General features: G+C 55.0%; 1 protein-coding gene across 1 annotated transcript in view; it reads right to left on the bottom strand.

Moving 5' to 3' along the window:
* Nucleotides 1–205: 205 nt before the first annotated feature.
* Nucleotides 206–11,243, bottom strand: part of LOC137801684 (arf-GAP with coiled-coil, ANK repeat and PH domain-containing protein 3-like) — a 39,768-nt gene continuing 28,730 nt past the window's right edge. Inside the window, exons 11-24 of the mRNA XM_068599032.1 lie at nt 11,098–11,210; nt 10,844–10,895; nt 10,488–10,588; nt 10,158–10,269; nt 9,330–9,559; nt 8,424–8,493; nt 8,219–8,313; nt 7,871–8,091; nt 7,189–7,281; nt 5,220–5,312; nt 4,920–5,137; nt 3,056–3,165; nt 630–740; nt 206–392 (exon numbers count right to left, since the gene is read on the bottom strand). Of these exons, the coding sequence (XP_068455133.1) occupies nt 245–392; nt 630–740; nt 3,056–3,165; nt 4,920–5,137; nt 5,220–5,312; nt 7,189–7,281; nt 7,871–8,091; nt 8,219–8,313; nt 8,424–8,493; nt 9,330–9,559; nt 10,158–10,269; nt 10,488–10,588; nt 10,844–10,895; nt 11,098–11,210 (1,767 nt within the window). The 3' untranslated portion in view covers nt 206–244. The remainder of the gene's footprint in view (nt 393–629; nt 741–3,055; nt 3,166–4,919; nt 5,138–5,219; nt 5,313–7,188; nt 7,282–7,870; nt 8,092–8,218; nt 8,314–8,423; nt 8,494–9,329; nt 9,560–10,157; nt 10,270–10,487; nt 10,589–10,843; nt 10,896–11,097; nt 11,211–11,243) is intronic.

Here is an 11,243-nt window from a genome sequence, read left to right as displayed (position 1 = left end):
AACAGAGCTGTGGTGAAAACTGGTGACGGGAGGTAAACAGGTCCATCAGGGGTCTCCCTGTGACGCAACACCCCCATGATGCTCCAGTGGTCAAGAGGTCAAGAGGTCAAGGTCATGAGCAACAGACTGGAGAGCAGCGGCCAGGAAACACTTCATCTACACCAGAGAGAGAGAGAGGGAGAGCGGGCGAGGGACACAGAGAGCGAGCCAGCGAGCGAGCAGCCTCCCCTGCACACAGCGAGCTCTAGCCCTCGTCTATGGTGAGGCAGATGAACTCCTGGATGCACTTCCTGTACTGCTGCTCGGTGGGGCTGCTGCTGTGGTATTGACCTGGTTGCCCCAGCGGCGCCTCGGCCTCCCGCATCTCCTCGTTCATCCGTGCGAGACGCAGCCTGGAGGAGGAAACGCAGAGCAGCAGGTCACAGGAGGCGGACGACAGGACGCCAGAGAGAGTTGAGATCTTTAGGAGTGAAGCTTCATGAACTCAGGAAGACTTTAAGTGAATATTAGTTTGTGTTATCTCTTCTAGAATATTCACAGCAGTCTGAAGCGCGAGTGGACAAAACCATCAGACTTAATCATTACTCTGACGGACGGACATGAAGCAGCTCTCCGTGAGCATCACTCACAGGGTGACGATGTCGGCGTTGGCGGCCTGGACGGCGATGCTGAGGGGGTCGTGACCCTGCTCGTCCACCTCCGTCTGAGACGCACCTCTCTTCAGGAACAGACACACCTGACTGCTCAGAACCAGCACGAGAGAGAGGAACGTTAGAGATGATGTCACCATGACAGAGGACGAGAGAGAGGAACGTTAGAGATGATGTCACCATGACAGAGGACGAGAGAGAGGAACGTTAGAGATGATGTCACCATGTCAGAGGACGAGAGGGAGGAACGTTAGAGATGATGTCACCATGACAGAGGACGAGAGAGAGGAACGTTAGAGATGATGTCACCATGACAGAGGACGAGAGGGAGGAACGTTAGAGATGATGTCACCGTGACAGAGGACGAGAGGGAGGAACGTTAGAGATGATGTCACCATGTCAGAGGACGAGAGAGAGGAACGTTAGAGATGATGTCACCATGACAGAGGACGAGAGAGAGGAACGTTAGAGATGATGTCACCATGTCAGAGGACGAGAGAGAGGAACGTTAGAGATGATGTCACCATGTCAGAGGACGAGAGAGAGGAACGTTAGAGATGATGTCACCATGACAGAGGACGAGAGAGAGGAACGTTAGAGATGATGTCAGAGGACGAGAGAGAGGAACGTTAGAGATGATGTCAGAGGACGAGAGGGAGGAACGTTAGAGATGATGTCACCATGACATGTGGAACAGAGAGAGGAACGTTAGAGATGATGTCACCATGACAGAGGACGAGAGGGAGGAACGTTAGAGATGATGTCACCATGTCAGAGGACGAGAGAGAGGAACGTTAGAGATGATGTCACCATGACAGAGGACGAGAGGGAGGAACGTTAGAGATGATGTCACCATGACAGAGGACGAGAGAGAGGAACGTTAGAGATGATGTCACCATGACAGAGGACGAGAGGGAGGAACGTTAGAGATGATGTCACCATGACATGTGGAACAGAGAGAGGAACGTTAGAGATGATGTCACCATGACAGAGGACGAGAGGGAGGAACGTTAGAGATGATGTCACCATGTCAGAGGACGAGAGAGAGGAACGTTAGAGATGATGTCACCATGTCAGAGGACGAGAGAGAGGAACGTTAGAGATGATGTCACCATGACACAGGACGAGAGAGAGGAACGTTAGAGATGATGTCACCATGACAGAGGACGAGAGAGAGGAACGTTAGAGATGATGTCACCATGTCAGAGGACGAGAGGGAGGAACGTTAGAGATGATGTCACCATGACAGAGGACGAGAGAGAGGAACGTTAGAGATGATGTCACCATGACAGAGGACGAGAGGGAGGAACGTTAGAGATGATGTCACCATGACAGAGGACGAGAGGGAGGAACGTTAGAGATGATGTCACCATGTCAGAGGACGAGAGAGAGGAACGTTAGAGATGATGTCACCATGACAGAGGACGAGAGAGAGGAACGTTAGAGATGATGTCACCATGTCAGAGGACGAGAGAGAGGAACGTTAGAGATGATGTCACCATGTCAGAGGACGAGAGAGAGGAACGTTAGAGATGATGTCACCATGACAGAGGACGAGAGAGAGGAACGTTAGAGATGATGTCAGAGGACGAGAGAGAGGAACGTTAGAGATGATGTCAGAGGACGAGAGGGAGGAACGTTAGAGATGATGTCACCATGACATGTGGAACAGAGAGAGGAACGTTAGAGATGATGTCACCATGACAGAGGACGAGAGGGAGGAACGTTAGAGATGATGTCACCATGTCAGAGGACGAGAGAGAGGAACGTTAGAGATGATGTCACCATGACAGAGGACGAGAGAGAGGAACGTTAGAGATGATGTCACCATGACAGAGGACGAGAGGGAGGAACGTTAGAGATGATGTCACCATGACATGTGGAACAGAGAGAGGAACGTTAGAGATGATGTCACCATGACAGAGGACGAGAGAGAGGAACGTTAGAGATGATGTCACCATGTCAGAGGACGAGAGAGAGGAACGTTAGAGATGATGTCACCATGACACAGGACGAGAGAGAGGAACGTTAGAGATGATGTCACCATGACAGAGGACGAGAGGGAGGAACGTTAGAGATGATGTCACCATGACAGAGGACGAGAGAGAGGAACGTTAGAGATGATGTCAGAGAACGAGAGAGAGGAACGTTAGAGATGATGTCACCATGACATGTGGAACAGAGAGAGGAGAGCAGATGATGCAGAGTTCAATGCAACATTTCATCTTTTCTTATCCTCTGCTTGTCTTTAGTCTCCAGGTACAGACTCCATCTCATTGGCTCCTTATGGATCAATATTTAGTCAGACAAGACTTTACAAGACTCATGCCAATCACAGAGCTTCTGTTTACGGCTGTCTCCCTCGTATGCTCTACTTTAGAGGTCAATAAAGGTCATAGGTTCACCCCGTGTGTCCCAGGTCGGTGGCGTGGTGCAGCGGGCCGCGCCCTCTCATGTCCCGCTGGTTGACATCAGCTCCGTTCTGCAGCAGGAACTCACAGGCGATCAGAGAGCCCTGCAGACAGGAAGCTGTGCATGAGCTCTGCTTTCAACATTCAGACAACACGCGCTCGCGCTCGTGCTCACGCTCGTGCTCGCGCTCGTGCTCGCGCTCGTGCTCACGCTCGTGCTTTTGCTCGTGTTTGTGCTTGTGCTTGCGCTCGTGCTCGCGTTCGTGCTCGCGCTCGTGCTCGCGTACGTGCTCGCGCTCGTGTTCGTGCTTGTGCTCGTGCTCACGCTCGTGCTCGCGCTCGTGTTCGCGCTCGTGCTTGTGCTCGTGTTTGTGCTCGTGCTCGCGCTCGCGCTCGTGTTCGTGCTCGCGCTCGTGTTTGTGCTCGTGCTCACGCTCGTGTTTGTGCTCGTGCTCACGCTCGCGCTCGTGTTCGCGCTCGTGCTTGTGCTCGTGTTTGTGCTCGTGCTCACGCTCGTGTTTGTGCTCGTGCTCACGCTCGTGCTCGCGCTCATGCTCGCGCTCGTGCTCGCGCTCGCGCATTCACGCTCGCGCTTGTGCTCGCGCTTGTGCTCGCGCTCGCGGTCGCGCTCGCGTTCGCGCTTGTGCTCGCGCCCGTGTTCGCGCTCGTGTTCGTGCTCGTGCTCGTGTTCGTGCTCGCGCTCGCGCCCGCGCTCGTGCCCGCGCTCGTGTTCGTGCTCGCGATTGTGCTCGCGCCCGTGTTTGTGCTCGTGCTCGCGCCCGTGCCCGTGTTTGTGCTCGTGCTCACGCTCGTGCTCGTGTTCGTGCTCGTGCTCGTGCTCGTGCTCGTGCTCGTGTTTGTGCTCGTGCTCGTGCTCGTGCTCGTGTTCGTGCTCGTGCTCGTGTTTGTGCTCGTGCTCGTGCTCGCGCTCGTGCTCGTGTTCGTGCTCGTGCTCGTGCTCGTGCTCGTGTTTGTGCTCGTGTTTGTGCTCGTGCTCGTGCTCGTGCTCGTGCTCGTGTTCGTGCTCGTGTTTGTGCTCGTGCTCGTGCTCGCGCTCGTGCTCGTGTTCGTGCTCGTGCTCGTGCTCGTGCTCGTGTTTGTGCTCGTGTTCGTGCTCGTGCTCGTGTTTGTGTTCGTGCTCGTGCTCGTGCTCGTGTTTGTGCTCGTGTTTGTGCTCGTGCTCGTGCTCGTGCTCGTGCTCGTGCTCGTGCTTGTGCTCGTGCTCGTGTTCGTGCTCGTGCGTTCGCGCTCGCGTTCGCGCTTGTGCTCGCGCCCGTGTTTGTGTTCGTGCTCGTGCTCGCGCCCGTGTTCGTGCCCGTGCTCGTGTTCGTGCCCGTGCTCGTGTTCGTGCTCGTGCTCGCGCCCGTGTTCGTGCCCGTGTTCGTGCTCGTGCTCGTGCTCGTGCTCGTGCTCGTGCTCGTGCTCGTGTTTGTGTTCGTGCTCGTGCTCGTGTTCGTGTTCGTGCTCGTGCTCGTGCTCGTGCTCGTGCTCGTGTTTGTGGTTCGTGCTCGTGCTCGTGTTCGTGCTCGTGCTCGTGCTCGTGCTCGCGCTCGTGCTCGCGCCCCTGCCCGTGCTCGTGCTGGCGCTCTGCACTCCTCTAGTTTCTCTTCAGGAGGTCAGGTTCAAAGTCGTGGGAGGAGACCTCTAATGGCTCACGGCGGTGGATCTTTATGGCTGTGTTTATGCTCCTGTGATAATGTGTGTGTCCTTCAGCAGGTTATCCATGTTGAATGTTGAACCCAGACAATCTCCAGAATAATAAATGATCCTAACAATAAAAAGCTAATGAAGTGGATGACACGAGTCAGTCGACGTCTTCCAGTGAACCCTCCCACGTGTTCGCCGTGTCGTCTCTCACCCCGGCCACGGCCTGGATGAGCGGCGTCCGGCCCTCCTCCTCGCCGGCGGCGTGCACGTCGGCGCCGTGCGCCAGCGCCTCGGCCATGAGCGGCAGGTTGTGCAGGCGGGAGGAGCGGTGCAGCAGCGCCCCGGGGTGGAGCTCCCGAGGGTCTTCGGGGTCTGACGACACCTCCTGCTCGATCTCCACCTCGCCGCTGGAGGACTCCTCCGACTCCTCTGAGGGAGGAGAGCAGCGTTTCTGCTTCAGCTGTTGTGTTGAACACATTCGGGCAGCATTCAACAACAGAAACGCACAAACCTTCTTCTGTGACGCTGCCCACCACCGAGCCGAACACCAGGATGTCCGTGCTGCCGTCCGTGCTGCCTCCCAGGCCGCTGTCGCTGCTGAGACCTGCAGGGCCGAGCAGCGCCAAGCCAGGGACACGTCAGTCACTGCAGAGCACACACACACACACACACACACACACACACACACACACACACACACACACACACACACACACACGCTGCTGCACACACACACACACACACACACACACACACACACACACACACACACACACACACACACACACACACACACACACACACACACACACACACACACACGCTGCTGCACACACACACACACACACACACACACACACACACACACACACACACACACACACACACACACACACACACACACGCTGCTGCACACACACACACACACACACACACACACACACACACACGCTGCTGCTCACACACACACACACACACACACACACACACACACACACACACACACACACACACACACGCTGCTGCTCACACACACACACACACACGCTGCTGCTCACACACACACACACACACACACACACACACACACACGCTGCTGCTCACACACACACACACACACACACACACGCTGCTGCTCACACACACACACACACACACACACACACGCTGCTGCTCACACACACACACACACACACACACACACACGCTGCTGCTCACACGCACACACACACACACACACACACCGCTGGCGGGACGCACAACTCACTGAGTCTCACAATCATGAACGCTCTGAGTGTGTGAGTTTGTGGAACAGTGAGGAACTCTTCATCATCCTGTCCATGCACAACACTCCTCTTCTTCCTCCTGACCATGCACAACACTCCTCTTCCTCCTGACCATGCACAACACTCCTCTTCCTCCTGACCATGCACAACACTCCTCTTCCTCCTGACCATGCACAACACTCCTCTTCCTCCTGACCATGCACAACACTCCTCTTCCTCCTGACCATGCACAACACTCCTCTTCCTCCTGACCATGCACAACACTCCTCTTCTTCCTCCTGACCATGCACAACACTCCTCTTCTTCCTGTCCATGAACAACACTCCTCTTCTTCCTCCTGACCATGCACAGTACTCCTCTTCATCCTGTCCATGCACAACACTCCTCTTCATCCTGTCCATGAACAACACTCCTCTTCTTCCTCCTGACCATGCACAACACTCCTCTTCATCCTGTCCATGAACAACACTCCTCTTCTTCCTCCTGACCATGCACAACACTCCTCTTCATCCTGTCCATGAACAACACTCCTCTTCTTCCTCCTGACCATGCACAACACTCCTCTTCATCCTGACCATGAACAACACTCCTCTTCTTCCTCCTGACCATGAACAACACTCCTCTTCTTCCTCCTGACCATGCACAGTACTCCTCTTCCTCCTGACCATGCACAACACTCCTCTTCATCCTGTCCATGCACAACACTCCTCTTCATCCTGACCATGAACAACACTCCTCTTCTTCCTCCTGACCATGCACAACACTCCTCTTCCTCCTGACCATGCACAACACTCCTCTTCATCCTGTCCATGCACAACACTCCTCTTCATCCTGTCCATGCACAACACTCCTCTTCTTCCTCCTGACCATGCACAGTACTCCTCTTCCTCCTGACCATGCACAACACTCCTCTTCTTCCTCCTGACCATGCACAACACTCCTCTTCATCCTGACCATGCACAACACTCCTCTTCTTCCTCCTGACCATGCACAGTACTCCTCTTCCTCCTGACCATGCACAACACTCCTCTTCATCCTGACCATGCACAACACTCCTCTTCATCCTGACCATGCACAACACTCCTCTTCATCCTGACCATGCACAACACTCTTCCTCCTGACCATGCACAGTACTCCTCTTCCTCCTGACCATGCACAGTACTCCTGCATGCGCTGGCTGTGTGGTGGACTTACTGCGAGGACCAGATCCGGTGTCGAAGTAGGAGAACAGTGAGTCCAGCTCATCTGGACAGAACAAGGAATCCCGGCGGAACTTTGCTGCAGCGGCTGTAACGACACAAAACATGACAACGAGAGCTGAGCGCTGTTTGTAGACTCTGTTCTCATAGGTTCTGTTCTCATAGGTTCTGTTCTCATAGGTTCTGTTCTCACAGTCTCTGTTCTCATAGGTTCTGTTCTCATAGTCTCTGTTCTCATAGGTTCTGTTCTCATAGTCTCTGTTCCCATAGGTTCTGTTCTCATGGTCTCTGTTCTCATAGGTTCTGTTCTCATAGGTTCTGTTCTCATAGGTTCTGTTCTCAAAGGTTCTGTTCTCACAGTCTCTGTTCCCATAGGTTCTGTTCTCATGGTCTCTGTTCTCATAGGTTCTGTTCTCATGGTCTCTTTTCTCATGGTCTCTGTTCTCATAGGTTCTGTTCTCATGGTCTCTTTTCTCATAGGTTCTGTTCTCACAGTCTCTGTTCTCATAGGTTCTGTTCTCATAGGTTCTGTTCTCACAGTCTCTGTTCTCATAGGTTCTGTTCTCATGGTCTCTGTTCTCATAGGTTCTGTTCTCATGGTCTCTTTTCTCATGGTCTCTGTTCTCATAGGTTCTGTTCTCATAGTCTCTGTCATGGCCTCGAGTCTCTTCACTGACCTGCTGACAGGTTAGCCGGTGCGGCGCTGCCCGGCTCGTAGCGGTGGTATTTCCTCCGGGCCTTGTGGGGCGCCCGAGCAGAGCTGTGGTGTCTCCGGCACTTCTTCACGGTCCAGGGCCGGGTCTTCCTCTCGCCCTCCACCAGAGCCTCGCTGCCACTCATCTTCTTCAGGAAGCGCTTCTCCACGTACTTCCACTTGATCCAGGCCTCTTTCTCCTGCCTGCAGGGAGACGGCCGCACACCCACCACGTCACACACTCATGACGTCTGCAGATCATTCAGCTGAGCCACACCACGAGGCTGCATGACGCAATGATGCTCCTCTCCACACAGAGTCACAGGCTGACCTCGAGCTGGACGGTCCGGGTTTCTTCACCCCGCGCTCCTCACAGGCTCCCTCATAGATTCGGTTGATCACAGTGTTCCCCACTTCACACATCAGCTGCACCAGTCAGGAGGGCCAGAGGGAACAGAAACAGGAAGACCAGAGTTCAACATGTTTTGCAGAGCACAAAGAAAAGATGGATGTGAGCCGGCAGAGCGGAGCTGCACCTTCAGTAACTCTGGCTCCCAGGAGTCCAACGTCAGGGAGCGGACTTTAGAGCAGTGCACCCCTAAACTCCTGCAGGGAGACCAGAGCACATGTTAGGACACACGTTCATGCACAGGTACAAAGTGTAAGCAGAGCGTTCAGACACGTATGTGCTGGAGGGGCGTTCAGACACGTATGTGCTGGAGGGGCGTTCAGACACGTATGTGCTGGAGGGGCGTTCAGACACGTATGTGCTGGAGGGGCGTTCAGACATGTATGTGCTGGAGGGGTGTTCAGACACGTATGTGCTGGAAGGGCGTTCAGACACGTATGTGCTGGAGGGGCATTCAGACACGTATGTGCTGGAGGGGCGTTCAGACACGTATGTGCTGGAGGGGCGTTCAGACACGTATGTGCTGGAGGGGCGTTCAGACATGTATGTGCTGGAGGGGTGTTCAGACACGTATGTGCTGGAAGGGCGTTCAGACACGTATGTGCTGGAGGGGCATTCAGACACGTATGTGCTGGAGGGGCGTTCAGACACGTATGTGCTGGAGGGGCGTTCAGACACGTATGTGCTGGAGGGGCATTCAGACACGTATGTGCTGGAGGGGCGTTCAGACACGTATGTGCTGGAGGGGCGTTCAGACACGTATGTGCTGGAGGGGCGTTCAGACACGTATGTGCTGGAGGGGTGTTCAGACACGCATGTGCTGGAGGGGCGTTCAGACACGTATGTGCTGGAGGGGCGTTCAGACACGCATGTGCTGGAGGGGCGTTCAGACACGCATGTGCTGGAGGGGCGTTCAGACACGTATGTGCTGGAGGGGTGTTCAGACACGCATGTGCTGGAGGGTGTACCCCCCCCCCCCCGTGGACAGCAGGGTGCTGTGCAGTGAACCTGCTTCCTGCTCGTGCTCCATCACCTGTGGATCCCCGAGCACTCGATGCAGAGCAGCACTCCCAGGTTGATGGAGGCCCAGCAGGGCGCCGCCTGGCCGCAGTCGCAGCACAGCTCGTTGCCCGGCAGGCTCTGCACCCGCAGGAGGAGGCCGTCCACGCCGCCACGCAGCTTCTCCACCCGCTCCGCCCGCTCCCTGGGCTCGCTGGCCGAGTCGATGCTGCTGGTGGAGGGCGAGGCCGTCCGGTCCAGACGCTGCAGGAGGAGGAGGAAGATGAGGAGGAGGAGGAGGGAGGAAGTGGAGGAGAAGGAAGAGGAGGAGCAGGAGGAAGAGGAGGAGGAGGAAGAGGAGGAGGAGGAGGAGGAGGAGGAGGGAGGAAGTGGAGGAGGAGGAAGAGCAGGAGGAGGAGGAAGAGGAGGAAGAGGAGGAGGAGCAAGAGCAGGATGAAGAGGAGCAGGAGGGGGAGGAGGAGGAAGAAGAGGAGGAGGAGGAGAAGTTGGAGGAGGAGCAGGAGGAGGATGAAGAGGAGGAGGAGGAGGAGGGGGAAGAGACGGACGAGGAGGAGGGGGAGGAGGAGGACGAAGAGGAAGAAGAGGAGGAGGAGGGGGAGGAACCAGAGACAGAGACTCAGCTGCTGGCCGGGAGCTGAGAACCCCGTGTGTGTGTGTGTGTGTGTGTGTGTGTGCTCCTGTGTGTGTGTGTGTGTGTGTGTGTGTGCTCCTGTGTGTGTGTGTGTGTGTGTGCTCCTGTGTGTGTGTGTGTGTGTGTGTGTGCGCCTGTGTGTGCTCCTGTGTGTGTGCTCCTCTATGTGTGTGTGTTCCTGTGTGTGAGTCCTCGTGTGTGTGTTGTCACCTCGATGTAGTAGTTGTCGGCGATGTCTTTGTAGGCGGAGGCGATGCTGGCCTGCACCGCCTGGATCCAGGCCTGCCGCAGCTTCTCAGACTCCGCCTGCAGCATGCAGCTCCTGAGGGGAGAGACCGACATGTAGCACACAGCCGTTTGCTGCTAGCAAGCTACATGCTACATGCTAATTAGCTGGTTAAGTAAATACAAATGATGTCGTCAATATTGTAACAATATGTGAGAAGCAACAGTTAGAGAGGGTTAGTTTGCCTTTCAGGAACACACACACACACACACACACACACACACACACACACACACACACACACACACACTCACTTGGTGGGTGAAACCACCTCGAAGCAGAACCTCCTCTCGTTGTCCTCACAGGGTTTGACTGAGCACAGCCTCAAGTCCTCCACCACCACCGTCAGAGAGTCCTGTGATTGCAGAGAGGAGACACACACACACACACACACACACACACACACACACACACACACACACACACACACACACACACACACACACACACACAGTTTGACCTTTAACCCTTCAGGCTCATCTTCCTCATGCAGCTACCATTCCTCTCCTCTAAAGACTCAGAATGATGTCACAACAAACTCAACCTGCTCTTTCCCAGAGTTTCCTCCTGGAGGTGAGTTTGTGTCATTGAACCTAAAATCAGAGGTTACCTTGAGCTTCTTCTGGTAGACCAGCTGGCTGCTCTGTATGGAGAACCAGCGCCTGAGGAGAGGCAGGCAGTTACCATGGTAACATCCACCCCACAACACAAGGAGCGTTAACATTGAATGCTTCGCTGACTTTGTGTCCTGTCAGTCCAGCAGTTCACTGACTCTGCTGCTGTGTAGTGTGTGTGTGTGTAGTGTGTGTGTAGTGTGGGTAGTGTGTGTAGTGTGTGTAGTGGTGCTTTGGGTCCAGGCCTCACCTGTTCCAGGTCTTGAAGGCGTTGCTGGCCCTCTTGAACAGGTAGCCCTCCATCACCACCCCGTTGGGGGCGTCCACGTTAAACTCCAACTTGTGGTCGTCATAAGAGAAGTCCTGCAGGGAGGACACACGAGGTCAGGACCAGAG

The sequence above is a fragment of the Clinocottus analis genome, unplaced genomic scaffold (assembly GCF_023055335.1).
Source record: "Clinocottus analis isolate CAN_PGR_092001 unplaced genomic scaffold, fCliAna1.0.p SCAF_42, whole genome shotgun sequence".
NCBI classification, from domain to species: Eukaryota; Metazoa; Chordata; class Actinopteri; order Perciformes; family Cottidae; genus Clinocottus; species Clinocottus analis.
The sequence above is the reverse complement of the archived record's forward strand: the minus strand, read 5'-3'. Positions and strand labels throughout refer to the sequence as shown.